The sequence below is a fragment of the Propithecus coquereli genome, unplaced genomic scaffold (genome assembly GCF_000956105.1).
Source record: "Propithecus coquereli isolate 6110/MARCELLA unplaced genomic scaffold, Pcoq_1.0 Scaffold3, whole genome shotgun sequence".
In the NCBI taxonomy this organism is placed as follows: Eukaryota; Metazoa; Chordata; class Mammalia; order Primates; family Indriidae; genus Propithecus; species Propithecus coquereli.
Genome location: NW_012148618.1, coordinates 19,061,306 through 19,083,163, shown reverse-complemented (window position 1 = coordinate 19,083,163; position 21,858 = coordinate 19,061,306). Strand labels below are relative to the sequence as shown.

The 21,858-nt window shown below is 38.9% G+C and overlaps 1 protein-coding gene across 1 annotated transcript in view; it reads left to right on the top strand.

Moving 5' to 3' along the window:
* FBN1 (fibrillin 1) overlaps positions 1-21,858 on the top strand; it is a 228,476-nt gene that overhangs the window by 189,751 nt on the left and 16,867 nt on the right. Inside the window, exons 45-56 of the mRNA XM_012649439.1 lie at positions 1,419-1,544; positions 3,846-3,962; positions 5,163-5,291; positions 5,904-6,023; positions 9,157-9,282; positions 13,164-13,313; positions 13,694-13,759; positions 14,028-14,144; positions 15,936-16,055; positions 17,580-17,702; positions 19,122-19,253; positions 21,212-21,337. Of these exons, the coding sequence (XP_012504893.1) occupies positions 1,419-1,544; positions 3,846-3,962; positions 5,163-5,291; positions 5,904-6,023; positions 9,157-9,282; positions 13,164-13,313; positions 13,694-13,759; positions 14,028-14,144; positions 15,936-16,055; positions 17,580-17,702; positions 19,122-19,253; positions 21,212-21,337 (1,452 nt within the window). The remainder of the gene's footprint in view (positions 1-1,418; positions 1,545-3,845; positions 3,963-5,162; positions 5,292-5,903; positions 6,024-9,156; positions 9,283-13,163; positions 13,314-13,693; positions 13,760-14,027; positions 14,145-15,935; positions 16,056-17,579; positions 17,703-19,121; positions 19,254-21,211; positions 21,338-21,858) is intronic.

Sequence of the window (21,858 nt, the reverse complement as noted above, 5' to 3'; positions counted from 1 at the left end):
GCAAGGCAGAACTGCAAACTTCCAGATCCAGTACTACCTAAAGGTGCCAAAGCTTTGGGCCAGCTATGACAGGCCCTTCCTCAAGATCAGATCCCTTCATAAACTTGGGAATGGAAATCAATTTCCTCTGCCTATTCTGGGAAGCAGTTGCTCATTTTAAATCCATTTTCTCAAGTGGGAATGATCGTAATTTATTTGCTAAAATTTCTGCATGGGCTAGCAGTAGCTCCTAAGTTACTCTATCCCAATATCCCCTCTTACAGATAGTCAACCTCACTTGGGACTTTTAAACGGTATGGTGATTCATCAGCTCTAGTAAGTAGGAGAAAGTTAGTTGTAAATGTCAGCCTGAACACATGAAGTAGAGGAGATATCTGTTCTGGGACAGGCAAGGTTGCTCTGTGCAGCAAAAAGTGCCCATTCCTGACTGCTATGTTCTCAGTAGACAGGGCAGGCCAATGACAAGTCTAGATTAATTCTTAATTCAATTAAGAGCAGGATGCTGTGTGCTCTACAGCATCTACAACAAAGTTGGCACTCTATTTACGTTCTACTATGACAGTAGGAAAATCAGAATGGTATGGTGCTCTTCAAATTCCATTTACTCTAAACATAGTCTCTAAAGCTTTAAAGAATTAGAGACATAAGTGGGCGTGTGATTATGTCATTTGTGAATTCATGCATTAAGTTTTGCCCTCAGATAATCAGAATTCAAGAAAGTGACAAAGATTCAGTTGATGATAAATATAATTTAGAACTTAAAGACTGGCAGAAACAAGAGGAGAGGGCTTTTCTTCAAATGACTATGAGCAAAAAGAAAGAGACGTCTCGTGCTGAAAAGAGCCCTGTGTGGACATGAAGACTTAGTTCAGATGGAACAAAAGGTTTTAGGGACAAGACAAAACGATGAGGTACCACTTGAACAAGGGGCAGTGTGGTTTGTCCATCAAATAATCCTTAATCTTAGCAACAGGATTTGTTTGACTTTGATATAAATTTCCAAAAAAAGCCATGAAGTATCTGTGATTTGAGGCACTAAATCTTAACTAGACAAAATACTGCAGTTAATTCCATAATCTGTGATGCTGTATAGACAGAAAATCAAATGGAAAAGCCTCCCAGCTTGAGTTTTTCTCCTGTATTCTACTTATAAGTTTTTTTTATCTTTCAGAACATTTTTTGATTACTGCCCCTGCTTTTCATTATTTCATGTATCGTTAATATATTCTGAATATGTCTAGTAAATGAGAGTATTGACCAATTTGGGGGCAAAAATAAATACAATGCTAGTGTCTGTTGCACTAATTTAGTTTAGAGGTAGGATTACTCCTGAGAATAATACCTAGAAGTAAGTTATTTAATTAGATTTTGTCTCCTAAGTCTCCCCTTAAGATGCTTAAGATGCTTTTTATTTACAGATCGCAATGAATGTCAAGAAATTCCCAATATATGCAGCCATGGACAGTGTATTGACACAGTTGGAAGTTTTTATTGCCTTTGCCACACTGGTTTTAAAACAAATGCTGACCAAACCATGTGTTTGGGTAAGTACATGATTATCATTTCATTTTTTTCCATATACTACTGAAAAATTCATTTGTGTCTGAATATGGATAAAATTTAATACTAAGTCTTTTAGTAGTTATTTTATTGTTTCGCAAATAAAAATACAGGCAGGTAAACAGCAGCGACATCGTATTTAATCTCTGGCAATCTGAACATAATAAGCCTCTTCCTTGATACTCATTGGGCTGTCAGTTTAGAAAAACTTTTGACTAAGGGATAAATTGAGAAAGATACTAAGACAATTAATTTTCACTCATGTTAATAGGCTATTATTCTTACATAATATTCATGTGGGTTTGCTTTTGAGTTCAGATTTTGAGTGTGAGAATGAGAAGCATCTATACTTTGTATCAGATCCTCAAAAGCAAATTTACAGATCCTACAAAAGCAAAAAATAAATAAATAAATAAGTTAAGAATCATTTTTCTAGGGGAAAAAGAGCTCACAATTTTAAATCTCTTCTTTGATTTCAGTACTGTCAGAATAAACTTCAGACTTCAAATATGTAATCAATCATTTTCTCCCTTTCCCTCCTTTCTTTTTCTATTTTAAAAACAATATCCATTAAGTCTTTTGGGGACTTCAGGCAACAGGAGTCAGTTTCACAGCTAGAAGAAGAACAATCACTAGAGTCACGTTTAAAGTGCTTGCCTTTGGCTATAACTGGATTCATCCGTGAGGATGAACATTTTCTTCAAGTTTAGTCTTCTCCAGAGCAATAACGAGTTTTAATTAAAGGAGCATCATTAGCTCTGCTCATCACTGGGCAGCTAACCCTGGCATAGCCATGATACCCTGCCCAACTTTCTTTCTCTTTTGTCCATCCGAATCTTGTGGAACCCCACTAACAAAGAACCTGCCCAACCAAAGAACTTCACCAGCTTGAGTCAAAACGCGGCCGGGCGCGGTGGCTCATGCCTGTAATCCTAGCACTCTGGAAGGCCGAGGCGGATGGATTGCTCAAGGTCAGGAGTCTGAGACCAGCCTGAACAAGAGCGAGACCCTGTCTCTACTAAAAAATAGAAAGAAATGATCTGGACAACTACAAAAATATATATAGAGAAGAAAAAATTAGCCGGGCATGGTTGCGTATGCCTGTAGTCCCAGCTACTCGGGAGGCTGAGGCAGGAGGATCACTTTGAGTCCAGGAGTTTGAGGTTGTTGTGAGCTAGGCTGATGCCACGGCACTCTAGCCCGGCCAACAGAGCCAGACTCTGTCTCAAAAAAAAAAAAAAAACGCATCAAGGCAAAAACTCTTGCTTGCTGACAGTGACTCACCTGGGTGTTGGCTCCAACCACACACACACACATTAGAGTCTCTTCAGGTCAGCAATAGCTTCCTGATTCCAGACCACAGATAATTTATCTCTGTGTCCAGAATTTAAAGGAAACAAATCTTAATTCTAATTTTGCTATCCTCAGGTGTTACCTTCCACTCCCTCGCTCTCCCTTTGTCCTTGCTCGTCTCATTCTTTCAAATCGGCAGTGTCAACTTACTGTCATTTCTTTATTTCCTCCTTAATATCATGTGTACCTCCTCTATGTAAGAAAGATGCTAGCTACTGTGATGAGATGCAAAGACATATGAGATGCCAGAATAACTTTACCAAATAGCCAAAGAGAAAAGCCATAGATGAATAAAAAGACAGTAATGCAAGAGTGTGTGAGAAGACCAAATGAAGTTCCATCACATTGGGATAGTTTAGAAGAGTGAGATGAGTTATCGTTGACGGGAGCTGTCCTGTGTTTTTAGAGTGATTGGGAAAGAGGAAAAGATATCTGAAATGGCAGGTAAGCTAGAAAGCTAAGCTATTTTGTTGCTGATTGTGGGGCAAGGCTGGGTGAGTCACTGCTTTTTGGTAAATTGGAGTGAGAATCTTAAAGGTTGAAGTTTGCCAAAGGTGGCAACACATCAAGACCCAGATGCACACAGAATTTTTTCCATTTTCAAGTGAAAATATTTGAGAAAAGTGGCAACAGAGGAGAATTCTAGAAGTAAATAGAATAAAATAATTCTTGTTCAGGTCTCCTGTCCTTAGTTTGCCTCCTTTCTCATGCCAGCCAAGGAACGGATTTATTCCCGAGGTTTAGTTAGTACTTCTGCCTCTCGCTGGTCTCTCACAGGGAGCTACCACTGGCGGGGCTAATACCGGCATCAGGAGGTTCTCAGCCGACATCTGAGACTTTGTAAACCTCAAAATGCTCTTTAACCATAGTAGCCATGTAACTGCTTTTTCCCCGTAGTACTTATGTTTCTCTATGGCCTTTCTTCCTACTAGATATAAATGAGTGTGAAAGAGATGCCTGTGGGAACGGAACTTGCCGAAACACCATTGGGTCCTTCAACTGCCGCTGCAATCACGGCTTCATCCTTTCTCACAACAATGACTGTATAGGTGCGTGTGCAAACTGGTACTTCACTTGAGGAAGTCAGTTTTGTATGTGTTCTTTGTAATTAGCACCCTCTTCAGTGTTCCAGCTGTCTTTTTAAAATATATGCATATATTTAAATATATGCATTTAAATATAGTAAATATATGCATATGCTGTCTTATGCATAACCATTGGTTACAGGACTTGTCAAATATAACGTGCTAGTTAAACATCAACTGTAGTACAGTAGTCCCCCCCTTAACTGCAGGGGATACATTCCAAGACCCCCAGTGGATGCCTGAATCCACAGATAGTACCAAACCCCATATATTAATATACTATGTTTTTTCCTATACTTACATACCTGTGATAAACTTTAATGTATAAATTAGGCATGGTAAGAGATTAACAACAATAATAGGAAAATAGAACAATTATAACCATATACTGATAAAAGTTACATGAATGTGGTCTCTCTCTCTCAAAATATCTTCTCATAATGTACTCACCTATTTTCAGACCACAGTTGACCTTGGGTAACTGAAACCCTGGAAAGTGAAACCACATATAAGGGGGGACTGCTCTTTTATTAAAATGTTCATTAGCAGCTATAATTTTTATGTCTACTTTGCTGTGAATTAAATACATTTCAAAATAAATGGAATGTATTAAGTTTTAAAATACACAAAAGCGATTCTTTGTATAGAAATTACATAATTCAGGAATAATGTGAACCTTCTTGTCTAGATGTTTCACTGTAGCCTCTTTTAAAAGAAATAAATTATTGAATCTATAAAATCCCCATTATAAAAGATGCTAGGCAAGTGTAATGAACTAATTTTTATTTTTTTATGCTATAGGCTAATTTAAATACTTCTAATTGCAAGAATAGTAAATAATGTCCTCAGCTGAATTGTGTATTAGTAAATCAGTTTTATCTTTTAAAAATAAAATCTAAAGGACGATCAAAAGAGATATAAAATTTGATTGTAAATTATCAATCTCTAATATAGTAATGTAATCTTACTGTTAAGTTTGCATCGGTTCTTAAAGCCAGCTCTAGTGTTACAAACTAGATCTTCACTGGAATTTCTTATGTTTGGCTGAGCCAGCAAAGGCCACCAAAATTCAAAATAAGTATTTTTCCCTTTAAAGGTATTGGTCATTGCTAGGATTATGACATTTTCTTTGGAATAGATCAGATTTTTTTTTTTTTTTGGCAGATGTTGATGAATGTGCAACTGGAAATGGGAACCTTTGCAGAAATGGTCAATGCATCAACACAGTCGGGTCCTTCCAGTGTCAGTGCAATGAAGGCTATGAGGTGGCACCAGACGGGAGGACCTGTGTGGGTGAGTGCGGGGATCGGAAACACCCTGGAGACAACGCTCCCAGAGACCACTCAAGGAATCATGCAGTCTCTATCCCAATCCTTTCTTCTGGGTGCCTAGAGGAAGAGTCAGAGTAGAATTACAGTAATCCTCCCTGTAAAAATTTTTTTTAATTAGAAAAAATATATATAATTACTTTTCCCCTTATTTTTAAAAATTAAGTTTACTTGTACTGGGAAAACAGTTAAGCTGTTCACTTTAACAAATAGTTACATTGTTCTGTGAACAATTGTGATTTTTTTTCTTCAAAATACTTTCGTAGTAAGCTCTTATATAATCTTTTGGGTGTCCTTAAAATCTTTATACTCACTGACTTTTCAAATGCTACATTTTTCTGGAAATATTTAGTTTGTGGTAGGTAAAATAAAATATGGTTGTTATATTGCACACTTTTGAAAGTAGGTAAGGCTTATTTTTATTGAGTTGTTTATTTTTCTCCATGGTGGAATGTTATGGACTTTTAATTCACTTTATGTATATCTTTGACTTGATTCCAGTTTCTTTGAATTTCATTTGTTTGATGGAAATCATGCGAGTGGAAATCTTTTCCTTCATTATCCCTTTTCTTTGCAGATATCAATGAATGTCTACTGGAACCCAGAAAATGTGCACCAGGTACCTGTCAAAACTTGGATGGATCCTATAGATGCATTTGCCCGCCTGGATACAGTCTGCAGAATGACAAGTGTGAAGGTAGGAAGGCTGTCAGTGTTTGGAAATGAGCAGTATTGGTCACTATATTAGAAATACCAAAATCAGAGTTTTTGTCATGGTGTCTTCAGTTCGGAATACTTTATCAGAAACCAATGCAAGGGCAGAGTGTATGACGTGGTCTCATCCTTCTGGCAAGACAAGAACAGTTCATTCTCGTGCTAATCTCTGATGAAGTAATTTTGCTCTGTGCATATGGTAATATGACCCTGACTCTTTTCCATTGTGCTGTTACAAAGCTTATGAGAATGCTGTGTTTCATTCCCAGTGTTCCCGAATTACATGTTTTTAAGTGGCAATAGTTTGCAGCTAAAAATATCTCCCGATTCCGGTTAAAATCTTTTAAGTGACCACATTCAAGGTAGGATGAATGTAGTTATATAATTTGTCTATGTTGTTTTTATCTATAGAGCAATGGGAATATATTATTACAGATAAATTCTAAGCAAATTTTATAGTATTGCATCCCTTTAATCTCAACACTTACATCATTGCATTAAGTGAAGGACATTAATTGCCAGAACTTTATAAATAAGTAGAGTTGAAAGGATTTTTAAGAATTCACCTGGTTCATGCCCCTAACTTTAAACAGGTCTACATCTAATTAACAAGGAGTGAGAATTTTCTTTACTTTTAGTATTATCAGTGAGAATTTTATTATATTTCCAATTTAACTAACGGTCAAGTGGTGATATTTTAAATGGGAGCATTTTGTCAAAATTAACTCTAAATGCAAATTATTAAAAGTATTATTTTACACTTATTAAAGGTTGTCTTTTTTAAGCCATGGTTAATGCATAATTTCCCTAAGATGAACAGAATGTAAATATATAGAAATAAGAACAACTTCCCAAATGATCAATAAATGTGTCCATTGTACAATATTTGTCTTCATTCTTAATAAATCAGTACCCACAAGCCAATTTCTACCATAAGAGAAAGACTCATGACAATGATAAAAATAACCAAAAAGAAATGTTTGAACATTTTTACCAAGTTAACCTTTTTTTAAAGAAAAAGTTGGATGTGGGAGTGGAGGGAGTATGGGAATAGAGTAATTCAATAATCAACAGCAGTTCAAATTCATTAATAAACCACAGGGAACACGACATAATTATAATACAACCCAATAGCATGGAGAGATGAAGAAGCTTATTTTTCATTGTGCAGGAGGATAATCACTTTGCATTACACATTTCTGGAATATATATTGTGTGGTATTTACAACATTAAGTCAAGATATTGCAGTTAATTTCTTCAATCTTCCTTAATTGGACCTCTTGGGAATAAAGTTGTATAATATGAATACTTTTTTTTTTTTTTTGAGACAGAGTCTCACTTTGTTGCCCGGGCTAGAGTGTCGTGGCATCAGCCTAGCTCACAGCAACCTCAAACTCCTGGGCTCAAACAATCCTACTGCCTCAGCCTCCCGAGTAGCTGGGACTACAGGCATGCACCACCATGCCCGGCTAATTTTTTCTATATATTTTTAGCTGTTCAATTAATTTCTTTCTATTTTTGGTAGAGACGGGGTCTTGCTCTTGCTCAGGCTGGTCTTGAACTCCTGAGCTCAAACAATCCGCCCGCCTTGGGCCTCTCAAAGTGCTAGGATTACAGGCATGAGCCACCGCGCCCGGCCAATATGAATACTTTTTGGTGTCGAGTAGAACTCTTTACACAAACATATGAAGATAAAGAGCCTCGAGATATAAGAGAGATTTTGTTGTGGAAAAAAAGTATTTCCATAAAACTAGCATGGCTCAGAATTAAGACCACTTCCTTCACTACAAATTCCTGCTGAAAGTCAGAGGAAAAGATGGCTGAGTTTGTTGGACTAGAGTGGCCATACTTTTTCCATAAGTGGGGTGATAATGTAACGTATTGAGCAAGCCAAGGCAATTTTGAAAGTGAAAAAGGGCACTATTAATAACGAAGTCAGGCCAACTGGCATAAGCTGGGACTCTCCCAGGCAAACTAGGATATATGGTTACTAAAGCCATTCGAACTTCACCACAGACCATGCTTAACCACCCTTTACAAGAGCTAAGAGGTATTAATATAGTGGAAAACATGCCACAGTTGTAAGTGTGTCAGCTTCCTGTTATCTGTATGATAAAGAAAAAGCCTATACGAGAAAGGTATTTTTGTGTCTTTAGAAGGATCAATCCACAAATCAGTTAGAAGCCTCATCTTCTGTGATATCTTTAGTTTGTACTCCATAGGATTACACTTACTTCCCATGAGTATTAGTGTCTTTGGAAAATTCAGTTTTAGGGCTATAGCATGAAGTATTGGGAAGAGCTCTGTGGATGGATAGAGGAGAATACATTTGGTTCAAAGGCCTAGATCACACACTGAGTGACTCATGGTCAACGTGCTTAAAATCTCAGAGTTTCTGCTTACTGTACAACGGTGAAGTGAGTCTCTGGAGTTTCTTGCTTTCTTTCCTAGAAAGTAAGGGTGGTATGATATCTCACTTTTCTAATATGCCAAGCAACTTAGTCTGAGTAAGAGAGATTTATCATTACACCCCTTAGCAGGTACTTGCAGATTCCATTTTTACATCAAGAACTGTCAAGACTAATTTTTTTTTTTTTTTTTTTTTTTTTTTTGAGACAGAGTCTCACTCTGTTGCCTGGGCTAGAGTGCCATGGTGTCAGCCTAGCTCACAGCAACCTCGAACTCCTGGGCTCAAGCAATCCTTCTGCCTCAGCCTCCCAAGTAGCTGGGACTACAGGCATGCACCACCATGCCTGGCTAACTTTTTCTATATATTTTTAGTTGTCCGATTAATTTCTTTCTATTTTTGGAAGAGACAGGGGTCTCGCTCTTGCTCAGGCTGGTCTCAAACTCCTGACCTCAAGTGATCCTCCCGCCTCAGCCTCCCAGAGTGCTAGGATTATAGGCGTGAGCCACTGTGCCTGGCCAAGACTAATTTTTTAAAAGTCATCACAGCCTATAAGTCCAGCTCACAACATTTTGATACAGGAAAATATCTTCATTATTATAAGAGTTAGGGAAGTCTGTTGCACTTTGTACTTCCACGTTTTGCATTTGATGCTTGATGGTGTCTCCATTGTGTTTTGACTTTGTCTGACATGTGTAATTCTTTCAGATATTGATGAGTGTGTTGAAGAGCCAGAAATTTGTGCTCTGGGCACATGCAGCAACACTGAAGGCAGCTTCAAATGTCTGTGTCCAGAAGGGTTCTCCTTGTCCTCCACCGGAAGGAGGTGCCAAGGTAAGTGCCTCTGAAAGCTTTGGACTTCTATTATTATTTCATTATTTGAACTGTGTTTATTGGTCGTGGTCTTATTTTTTAAACATGGCAAAGCTCTGAATCTTTGTAAACGGGAAGATGGAGAGTTTTCATTCACCCAGAGGTCTAATGATTACCATGTGTCAGAAAGTTCATTTTTACTTTTATGGTTAAAACTCATCCATCAAGTTATAGTTACTTATACAACTGTCCGGGCACTTAAAACTCTCTCTCCTCCTATGAACACAAGTGATGATAGGCCCATCAGTGGAGGACCATCATGAGCCATTGACACAGCAAGGCCTGGTGAAGTTCAGCTACATATTCCCCACCTCCTAAGAGGTAACCTGCAAAATATGGGCTTTCAGACAGAAAACATGCAGATTAGCGCATATGCTCCCAGGATATGATACCCATCTCTCCCTGACATCACAAATTCTCTAAGAAAACAAAAGTAAATTTAAACTGACCGTGATTCTTGTTGGCCATAATCCATTTTCAGAATAATACTTGTCAAGTGTTTCACTAAAGATTTTCAAGGGTTTTCCAGGTTGACTTTCTAATTAAAGAAAAAAAAAATCAAAGGAGCCTGAACTTCAGCATAACACAGAGACTGCTTAGGGCCCAGAAAACTGGTTAGACTTTTCCAAACAATACAGTTGCATATGACTTTCTACTTACACAAACTAGTTTAATGAATTCCCATGGGGGATGGAGAGAGCACAAACACGTATATTTCTTTTTTTTTCACCAGTGTTTTTTGTTGTTTGGTGGTGGTGGTGGTTGTTATTTTGGTGTTGGGTTGGGTTTTTCTTGGTTGTTGAGTTTTTGTGTGCTTTTGTTTTTGCTTCGATATTACCAAATAAGAGGCTCTGGATATCATTTAAGATTCCAAAAATTAGATTTGGGGTCCCAGCCCTAGAGCAAGTCATTTAATCTTTTAGAAGCTCAGTTTCCTCATTTTAAACAACAATATCTGCCCAATCAGTCTTATTGAGTATATGATAAAGCTTTGTCAGTTTCTGAGTCCTTTGTAGACTCTTGTTATTGTTTCTAATTTTCTGATTCACTTTTTACTTTCCAACTGGTTATTCTGGAAGTATAGAGGAGAGAGCTGAGAATTTTTTGATGGGTGTCAACTTACAGGTAACTCTCAGAAGTCTGCGTGGATTTCAGGGTGGTGCTTGATTCAAACAGATATTCTGTATGGTACAGACCAGCCAGATAAATTCTAACTCCTACTCCCTTGTTTTTGTGTGCCTTTGGCTTGGCCTGAGTTTCGAAAGAAAGCAGTGAGAAACCAGGTGTGAATCTGCCGATGTGGCAGGCCAGAGGAAACTCCTAGGCTATTAATTCAATTTGCACTGGCCTGTCACAGAGCAAGCTAGCACTGCAGGAAGAATCAGCCCAGCTGTGAGCAGCCCAGCCACATGCTCAGCTCCAGGAGGCAGAGCCAGAACTGAGGAATGCAGCAGGGAAAGTGACTTTTGTAGTTCTGATGAAATTTCAGGGGTCATTAAGGGCTCTTTGCAGATGGACTGGTAAACAGGCATCCTAGTGAGTCCCAGTTAAAGCATGTGGGCGAGCACAGCTCTCTTTCCCAACGCAAGGCACCCTCGATTAACAAACCAATCCTGGAGAATCACCATAAGCAAAAGCGAATCTCCCACAGAGCTCAGATTTTGCTGGAGCCAGGAAATTGAGAGCTGGGTTTTTCTTGTAAGATGACAAATTAGGAGTCAGACTTCTGTTGCTCATGAAATGAGAAAATTCCACAGAACCATGGGTTATGTTTTTAAAGGAACAAATGCTATGGGACTCAGGTGAACAGATCCTGGCCCTGAAGACCACGGATATAAATGAGCCACTCCCACTTCCGAAGTTCAGTGAAGGGCATTTGTCACGTAGGCTGACTCAAAACTTCATGCATTTGAATCTCTATCTAATGCCAGGATTTTTTGAAGGGTGGGGTGGAGTTGTGTGGGAGAGAGACAACTGGGGTTTGGAACAAGGCCAGTGATTAAGGGAAAGAAGAATAAAAATTTTAACACACAAATTTAGGACATGCATCTATCTAGGTTTAAAAAAACACTACAAACTGGAAGACAAAGAAGAGAGGTAAGTTTTAATATATTTGTTGAGACATTTTTGTAAGTGGTCACTGAATTATATACCTTAAGACAGTTATAGGCATAAATAATAAAAACAATATTGATAAATACAAAATATTGTATGTGACAAAGAACTTGAATAAAGGAAATCAAAAGGTGTCCTCCAAGAAATGATAATTTGTTAAATCTTGGAAGTTTCTCAGCAAAGCAAACATTTGGGTGGCAGATATGCTGCAGGACAAAGACTAACTTTTATTGCTCTTGACCTTCAAAAGCATAGTTCATGGAAGGGGCTTGCTAGATTCCAGCCACAACAGATGTGGAAGTGGAATAGAAACTAGAGAGATGGTTTATCTGGAAGAGTTGGTCGCCATGAAGAGTTGAGCAAGTTCATTGGGAAAGTTCACTGAATGTGACTTACAGAGCTTGGTAGATAGATATATAGATATTTTAAAACTTTAATTCATGAAAACTTTCCCTCAGTTATCTTTGGCAACTCTGTTATACTTACAGTGTCTCCTTTGTCATGCAGTAAAAGCTGGTGCGATTGTTTTAACAGAAATGCTTAGGTGATGATGATGGTGTGCTGCTTCCTGGGACTGAAACACTGAGATAGGAGAGAATGCAAAAGGCAGAGGTGGTCAGACAGAAAGAAAGAGGAATTATACAAAATGGATATGAAAGCATTTCTTAAAAACTTGTAGATTTTAGCCTCTGTGTAATGACCGAGGAGTTTTGTAAGGTTTCGGAAGACAAGTTTGAGAGAAAACACACTCCAGGGCCCTGGATGAGCTCACTTTTTAGAGTCACCCAATTTGTTCTATAAGAAACGGAAAAGTCAGTTTCCAAAATTATGTCAAGCAATGTTGGAGAATTTTGTAGGAAATAGATCCCATCTTCCTTGTTAGAGTCACTGAGAAATGATTGATATTAAAGAATTACATTCTTTGAAAGAAAGACCGTTCGACTCCCACCTACCCATAGCTTTGCCCCCTTCTTCTCTTCCCTCTTTCTGTTGAGCTAAACAAGTTGAAAATTTAACATTGACGTGGCTCTGTGTGTGTGTATGTGTGTGTGTGTGTGTGTGTGTGTGTGTGTGTGTGTGTGTGTGTAAAATCTTCAAAAAGCCCTACTTGCATTTTGCAGCCAGCTCCTCCAAGAGTAGCTGCTTCCGTGACTGACCCTGGTATTGTATTTGTGCCAGTCTACAAAATTACCTCCTTTATTTGTACTATGCTTGAGATCTGGGATTTTATTTCAGTTCCAGGGCTTAGGGGATACAGAATAAATAACAAAGTATGGTATCACAGTAAATAGTAGAACTAGTAGGGCTCCCTTACTCTAGCGTGCTCACTAAGCGTTGCCCAGAACACATGCACACAGAGCTGTCAATGAAGGGAGCTTGTGAATGGTTCCATCTGTGAATGTTCTAATCCTGAGGTCAGGGATGGATGTCAGTTTTGAAAACTGACAGTGTTGGATTTTATTATTCTCATCAGGTTATTTTGAAGTAGTGACTAAAATGAGAAATAATAAATGTAAGACCACATAGATTGTGCAGCAGATCTCATTGCAAAAGTTACCCATGACTTTAACAGTCTCAGCTTAGTTACTATTATAGTTACTTAAGGAGTATTGCTGTGGCAATGAGAGGAGAACACATTTAACGTGAGGGATTGTTTTTTATTAGCTACTGTACAATAAAGAGTCGGTAGGAAAGCAACTGAATGGTATCATGAATTTATGCTGCAGATTTGCGAATGAGCTACTGCTATGCGAAGTTTGAAGGAGGAAAATGTTCATCACCCAAATCCAGAAATCACTCCAAACAGGAATGCTGCTGCGCCCTGAAGGGAGAAGGTTGGGGAGACCCCTGTGAGCTGTGCCCCACTGAACCTGATGGTATGTCTGTCATCTGCATTTCTCCTTGGGCCACTCAAGGTACAGACTGACCATGAAAAAAGATTGCAGGCCTTAAAGACAGTAAGACAACTTAATGTAATTGCAAGTCTAATTAGAATGTTCATTAAAAATTGTTTTATCTCAGGATCTAGGTAGTTATTTTCTTTTATAATTATGTTACAGATCAGAGACACCCAAGGAGTAGGCACAACATCTTTGGGGGGTCTTGTTAACTTTCTCTGGTTTCTGGGCTTGTTTTATTCATCGTGTATCAATATATGCAGCATGTGGCAATTTGGCCACCACAAAATGCGTGGGGAGAAGCCTGTGACTAATGGCCACTGGTCTTGTCTGCTAACGAGTGTGTGTCTCTGCCGCAGAGGCCTTCCGCCAGATCTGTCCCTACGGAAGTGGGATCATCGTGGGACCCGATGACTCAGCAGTGGGTCAGTGGCTTGTGCTGGATTCTTAGCATTTCTCAGTTTTTCTCAACCAGTCTTTTCTTGACCCTTTCTCTGATTGTTCTTATTTCTCTCCATCTATCTTGAAAAATTTAGCTCTACTTTCTTTGTCATTTCATTTAGATACCAATTGTATTATTGTATTGTCATATTGGATATTCCATTGATTAAACACTGAAATGACCATAATGTACCGTTGTGTTTTAAAAAAATGTACCTTGTTATTCACTATTTTCTTCCTCCTCTGCCTAAGATATGGATGAATGCAAAGAACCTGATGTCTGTAAACATGGACAGTGCATCAATACAGATGGCTCCTATCGCTGCGAGTGTCCCTTTGGGTATATCCTAGAAGGGAATGAATGTGTGGGTAAGTCAGCTTCTTCCATTGGGATTGTACAAATTAGAAATTAAGCTATATGGCATTCACACTAGGAAGTTTAAGTACCAAGAGGGGACTTAAATCAGTTTTGTCCATCCATGGATGTATATCATTCATTTAGAATACTAGCTGAGTTACCACCAAGCGCCAGGCGCTGTGCTAGGCTCTGGAGTACAGCAGTGAGCCAAGGTCCTTCCTCGCGTGGACTTTATAGTCTATTGGTGACAGCAGACACTGAGTACATTATAAGAGATATTAGAAAGGACAACATCATAATGGAAGTCTTTGTGAAATTTAAAAAAAATTGTTAAAGGTCATAATCTTATTCTATTAATATTTAAAGTACAAAATTTATCTGGATTTTGCAATACTTAGTAAAATGAAAAGCTGCATACTCAGTGTAAATTCCTCTTGTTTTAGCCCTCTTATTAAAATTTCAAAGAATGGCTCCTATGGCTGACCTTTGACCCTTAATCCACACTAACTCCAAGTTAAATCCAAGTATTACATTTAGTTATCTAACAATTCCAAAGTAGTTCAATGCAACTTAATTAATAATGGCGTAAATGCTGAGGGTTTGTGTTGATTAGAAAGTACTCTTGCCGTACAAGAAATCGGGGTATGAGGATTATATCCCCAGCTATGGCTGTGGGAGTTTAAGCAAGTTCTTTAGCTTTTCTAGGCCATAGGATATAGTATTATTCAAGTAAACTAACTTATTTCTAACTACCCTTGCAGCTCTAAACAAATCAGGGATATTTTGATTTGTATTAATGTGAAGGAGAAATAATATTCTTGACAGTTGAATGTGATTTAATAGTAGCACAAAAGCAAATTCGTCAATGTTTTCTTGTTGGAATCTTTGTTAGTGCCCCTGCATACACGCGGCATGAACTTCCTCCCCAGGGTCTCCCTGCCACGCCCTCTTGCCTTCACTTTCTGATGTCAGAACCTCCACATAAGATGTAGCCCTTGGTGGTAGTCATTACTCTCCTGTCCCTTAGGGTGCTAAAATAACAATGTTCTTTCTCAAAATTGTTTCTTTCCCAAGGGAAGATACTCTCCCCAAGGGATATGTTAGAGTTAAGAGCAGTGAGTATTCTAGGTGGATGGGCTAAAAGGCATGTATACTTTTTTAGGTCTCCTTGAGAAGAATTATTCTCTCTCCATGATTGTTTAGAGAAATTATGCCCCAAACATATTTTTTTCTAGCCTTTTCTCTGACTAATGTAAACCATCTGGTTTCAACAGAATCAGCAAAATCTACTTGAATCTTGATTTTATTTAGTATATTAATTTTGCTTAACCTATGGTCTTTTATTTGTGTAAATTTAGTCTTCTATTTTATATCTGGCAAAAATCCATCATGTTTAAGGCTTCTTGGAGAATGATGTAATGTAAGGCCAGACTGGAGATGTATTTCTAACTTTAAACAAGCAGAAACTTTGGACTAGTGATAGGAGCCTGGTTTTAACCCTTAGAGCATCTCCTCTCAGTAGCAGATTTTGTTCATAATGTGGAAGGCTGGAGAAACTCATGAAGAAGAGGGCGGTAGGGGCTAGATATCCAGGTACTGTCACTGCCACTGAGCTAGTCAAATTTCACAGCCATCAACCTGTACTAGTAAGACATGCACACTCCTTTCTTGCAAGAACAGAATGAGAATTAAACAAGACATTATAGATCAAAGTACTCTGACAGGATGAAAGATACTGTCTGAGTCCAAGCCCATTTTATATCAATTTATCATGTTTTGGATCCCCTCCTGGTTGCTTGCAGATACTGATGAATGTTCTGTGGGCAATCCTTGTGGAAATGGGACCTGCAAGAATGTGATTGGAGGTTTTGAATGCACCTGTGAGGAGGGATTTGAGCCTGGTCCGATGATGACGTGTGAAGGTAAGCCTCTTGAACACAGAGCAGTTGGTTCCATGTACCGATCACGGAACAGTTAGTTGATGACACGTCTTAATACTAAATACCCCTCAGGGTGTAGAGAATAAAGAACAGCTGGGCCTGATGGGCCCATCATTTCTTCTCTGTGTGGCCTCTTCTCTGCAGGGAGGCTCATGGCACCAGTTACACTGTATATCACACAGAGTTCTTGTTGCTGTCTCCTTACTACCTAGACTTGGATACAACTCCTATCTTGTTTACTACTTTCTTTCTTATTCTTTATTCCCCCCCACTTTTTTTTCTTTGTCTCCTATGCTCCCTTCCTTTCTCTTTTCTCTTTTTCTCCTCTTTTCTATTCATAGAAACATCCACACATTGAGATAACCACCAGCCAACATCCTGTAGACATCTGGAGGCAAGCATAAGAAAAAATGTTACCTATGCTATATAAGCACCTGAAAACTGTCTATCTGTAAGCCTGGTAGGATGCATGGAAAGAAGAAAACAGGAGGGAGTGTCTAGAACACTGGCTCTTAAAGGTGGTCTCTGGACCAGCTGCGTCAGCATCACCTGGGAACTTGTTACAAATGCAAGTTTTCAGGCCTCATCCCAGACCTCCTAAATCAGACTCTCTGTAAGAGTGAGCCCAGCAGCAACCCAGGTGATCTCACTGGCCTAAGAAAAGAATAAAGGGGAAGCGAAGGCAGAGGCTAGAATTGGTATTGAAGTGAGCTCTTCATCGGAGATGTGACCCGTCAGTACCTATTGTCAGAGTTGTTGGTGAATCTTTAAAGGTTGTGACTAAGTCATGATCTGGGTTCTCCCTCATGTTTTCAGTCAGCACCATTAGCCGTGGAAGCAGCATGACAGTCGAGATGGTCTGTTTTAGCCCTGCTTTTCCAAAACACTTTCTGATGGTACCAAACTCTGTGATCCATAGAAATCATTTTTGTTCATTGATGTGTAAAGTCATTCCCATCTATTTAAAGTTTGAACTTGGGCATATGTGTAAACTAAGTGTTTAAGTGTAAAATGATCAGAACACAATTTGCTTGGGCAGAAGAATCCGTGCTAGTTCATGGGAGCCTCTTTGTAGGGGGAAGGGGAGGTTGTTAACAATATTGGAGAGGTCAGCTTCTGTTCTGACCACAATTGTTTGGGCTGAATAGGGTAAAATTGATTCCCACTCCATGGAAAATGGTTGACCTGAGCCTTCAAAGCCAGAATTTTAGAAAACTCCCCTATATATAAGGTGACTTATAATTTCTTGTCCACTTAAATAACCATTAATCATTATACCAGGACAACAGGCATAAACCGGGACTGTGCTGGGAGAGACAGGATATATGGTGGCCCTATTTATACCAAATATAAAATAACCAACCCATTTTTTTAATTCCCTAGAAATCAGAGACTGCTTGGTCCATCCATGATTATGATAATGAAGCATTTCAACTTTTGGTAAAAGTAGGTTCCTTTTTTGTTGTTGATGTCCATGATCCATTACTTTCTTACTACCTTTTGCAGATATAAACGAATGTGCCCAGAATCCTCTGCTCTGTGCCTTCCGATGTGTGAATACTTATGGGTCATACGAATGCAAATGTCCTGCTGGGTATGTTCTGAGAGAAGACAGGAGGATGTGCAAAGGTGAGACATCATGTTCAAGGTCATCTAAGCCAGGAAGCTCTCTCTCTGTGATGGAAGATGTCCTTCCAAAGCCTCCATTAGTAGGGAGTGTTGAGAATTGAGGAACATATGTCATCCATGGACAATATGGGGATTGTCACTGCCACATTTTCCCCTAAATTGTAGCTTAAAGCATCACCAAGCTGAGTTGATGGCTACGCTGCAGATCCTCTATGTTAGTTTTCACTGTGTATTGCATGCCCGCAACATAACAGTCATTCTAGAAAATTAAAGGTATAAAGAAAAAAAGACATTTCCTCACATTCAATTGAGACAGATATAAACTAATTATCTTAATACAGTGAGATAAATGCTATGATGGCTGTATATACAAAATGCTCTGAGAACACAAAGGGAGGGAATGCCCTTTGCTAAAAATTATTCAAGAATGGGGTAACACCTGGAATCTACTTTAGTTAAACCATTTCCATTAAAAATGCCTACTGAACACCTGCAATTTCCAAAGCACTGGATTAGGTTCTGTTATACAAACTTGGGTAATCATGGAGTTTGCGCTTGAAGAGCTTGGATTTGCTCCTCCCAGGATTTTGAATGAGTAGACACTTGTTTTCTCAAGATGGCTTGAGAACCATTTTGCTTGAGGGTAGGGAATTTCCTAAGTGAGAGGTCCTCATCACATGCAGGATGAATTCCAAATTTCTCAGCTCAGAGCATGTAAAAGAGAAAGATAAAGAAAGAAGGAAATGCACTAGGACAGAAAGTAAACACTGAGGAAGGCCCAAGAAATGCCAAAAAGAAAGGAAACGAAGGGGGGAAGAACCAGTAGAGAATAAGATATTTGTAGATGCTTGGTTTTTATTATGGTATAAAAACCAAAGTTTTTATTATGATGATTATTCTAATATTATGACTATTTATTAACATTATCATATTAAAAAATATAACATACTATTATAACTATTGTACAATGGAAGCTTTGGTTCATTATTCTAATCCATCATGACTGTAATTCTAAGTAATATATTATCACATATTATGATTATAATGCTGTTATAATTACCGTTACACTATGATATAGCATCATATTATAATTATATAAGGCCTTTTTGTTCAGTTGGTCAAAAAGAATTATAAAATCATGCTTCAACAAAGGAGTATAAAAAGGGAGTAGAGGGAAAGGTGTGATTAGAATCATGCTTCTTGTAGAGGTTATCAGTTGGTTAGGGGGCAATTTCTTCAAAGGTGGTTAGGAGACTCTTTTCCATTCTTAAGGCATCCACGCCCAACAAAGCAAAAGGAAATAAGGCCAACACTGAAATAACATAGATGAAAATTGGTTACTTACAACCACTTTATGTTTAAGAGGCAAGTAATTAATGCAGCTTCTTTTACAAATTTGTGATTGAACATCTTTTACAGACGAGGATGAGTGTGAAGAGGGAAAACATGATTGTACCGAAAAACAAATGGAATGCAAGAACCTCATCGGCACGTACATGTGCATCTGCGGACCGGGCTATCAGCGGAGACCGGATGGAGAAGGCTGCGTAGGTAAGAGGATCCGTTGGAAGGAGCTTTGAGTGAGTTCGAAGTGACTCAGACAGAAGGAACCTGGGCTCTGAGTCCGTGTGGCAGTGTGTTCTTGGATAGAGCCGTTTTGCCTCTCTTACCTCATGTCTTGACTTTCCATGGTGGTCTCCTTGCCGCTTGATCATTTATGAATTCCAGGAGCACTGTCATTCTCTTCCTCTGAGCTAACCTTTCCCTGCTTTCTTGATCAATTTGCTGCCAAGATTGGAACAGCAATCTATTCCCTGCCTTTACTTTTTATACTCCTTTGTCAATTTGGGGGTCTGTTCTCTCCAACACACTGGAATGCCTCCCTGTTGACTCAACTTTGCTACTAACACCCTAACATTGAGTGCAAATGCCAGGTCCCTCTGAACCAGGAGTATCTCTAAACCAGGGGGATCTCCCTTCAGAAAATCTCATCTTGTCTAGAGTGGGGTTCAGGCACTGGTAACTTTTAAAGCTTCTCAGGTGACTCTAATTTGGAGCCAGCATTGAGGACCACAGCTTTAGAGCAGAGACTGGCAAACTACTATAGCCCACAGGCCAATTCCAGCCTGCCAGCCCATCACCTGTTTTTATAAATAAAGTTTTACTGGAATATGAGCGTAACTATTCATTTACCTATTATTGCTCATGGCCGCTTTCATGCCACAGTGGCAGAGCCAAATAGTTGCAGCAGACAGCATATGGCCAACAAAGCCTGAAATATTTATTATGTAACTGACCCTCACAGAAAAAATTTTCTGACCTCTGCTTAGATAATAATTAACAGAGAAAATTATTGGAAAATTCCCACATGCATCCTCTTCCTTTTTAAAAATAAATGATATCAGAAGGATATAGTTTATGTTGTCAGCCAAAAAGATTAAAAATCCCATTGCCCCCTCACTCTGTAAGATACAGATTGAAACAGTATTTAGCAGCAATTGCAATTTAAACGCACAGAAAAAGAAAGTGTGTGGATGAGTGACCACACACTGGATCGTCCTCGGTCAGAGATTCTCAACCCCACCTGCACACCGGGATCACTTGGGGAGCTCAGGTACAACCTCACATATTCAGATTTAAATTGGTCTATGGGTGGCTTGGGCATTGGGACTTTTAACCACCTACTTTAACATTGCTCCTTTAACATGGCACCTTCCAGCTCTCTGCCTCTCCTAGTAAGATCTCCAAATCAGGGACTCTGAACTATTCTCAAATGATAAGAAGCACATCAGCAAATTATTTATGATCTTTCTAAATAATCACCAAACAATTCTAAGAATCTCCAGATATTTTAATTTTTTTTAAAACCTGGGAAACTGAATTATGGTTTATTATTTCTTGATAATATTATTGAAATATTACAATAAACATAATCTATTTGAATGTGAAGATTAGTTTAGACAGACTCCCCCAGCTCAACACTGACCACTAAAGACATTATTCTGATGAGGTGTTATAAGATTTCTTTAATATGTTGGTCTTCAAATTTTTCTTCCTTCACTTGAAATAATCTTTTGGGAGTCCTCTTTGTGTTCTAATATAGAAAGATTTAAATTTCATTAAGTGAAAATGTAAGTGTACATAAAATGCTACCATGTATGTTTAAACATATAAAAATGCTATCAATTATGTTTTTAAAAGAGTAGAAGTACATGTATGTATGCATTTGCTTTTATATGCATGATCCATCCCTGGAAGGGGACATTAGACATTAGCAGCAGCATTGATTGCCTCGCAGGATGGGAGTTTGGTGGCTGGGAAATAGGGAAGGAAGGGGGATTTTTGCTGAATATCCTCTTATACCTTTTGAATATTGAACCATAGGAAGAGATTAACTATTCTCAAACTGAATTAGGAAGGAAGAATGCAGGGAGGGAAGGAGGGAATCCATCCTTCTATAACAATCAGATGACTTTTTTTGTTTCCGGTCCTTCAATGAAACCAAACAGACGAAAATGAATGTCAGACCAAGCCAGGGATCTGTGAGAATGGACGCTGCCTAAACACCCGAGGGAGCTACACCTGCGAGTGCAACGACGGGTTCACGGCCAGCCCCGCCCAGGACGAGTGCCTCGGTGAGCGCAGTCAGCAATGAGCTTTTGTAACCTCGGCCTCCACCACGCTGGGACACTTGAAACCCACGTCTCTTATTCGAGATAAAAGAAAATGTCACAATTTGAGGGAGGATGAAAAATGGTCATATTTTGGAGATGACTTAGTGACTGTGATCGTCCATTGGGCTTAGCACCACCCTGCAGCTAAATTCTTCCTTTGCTAATTGTATCACTGAATCACTTGTGTGGAATTTCTTTCTTGGCTGCTTTTTGAAGCCCTTTGTGATCAGGATCCATTTCCATATGTTTCTCTGCCCCTCTGTCTCTATAGCATGACGATTCCCCCGGATTCCTGGGAGCAGATAGGGTGTAAGCTTGTCTAGGCCAATGCCTTGCTGCCTACTTACTGAATTTCTTATTTGTTTCCCTCAGACGTCATCCTTTCTCTTTCACTGCTGTCTCCAGCTTTCCCTTCTCGCTCCTTCTCAGCCAGGGTAAAGTGTTACATCCTTTTTGGTTTTTATATCTGACCAAATTCTTGA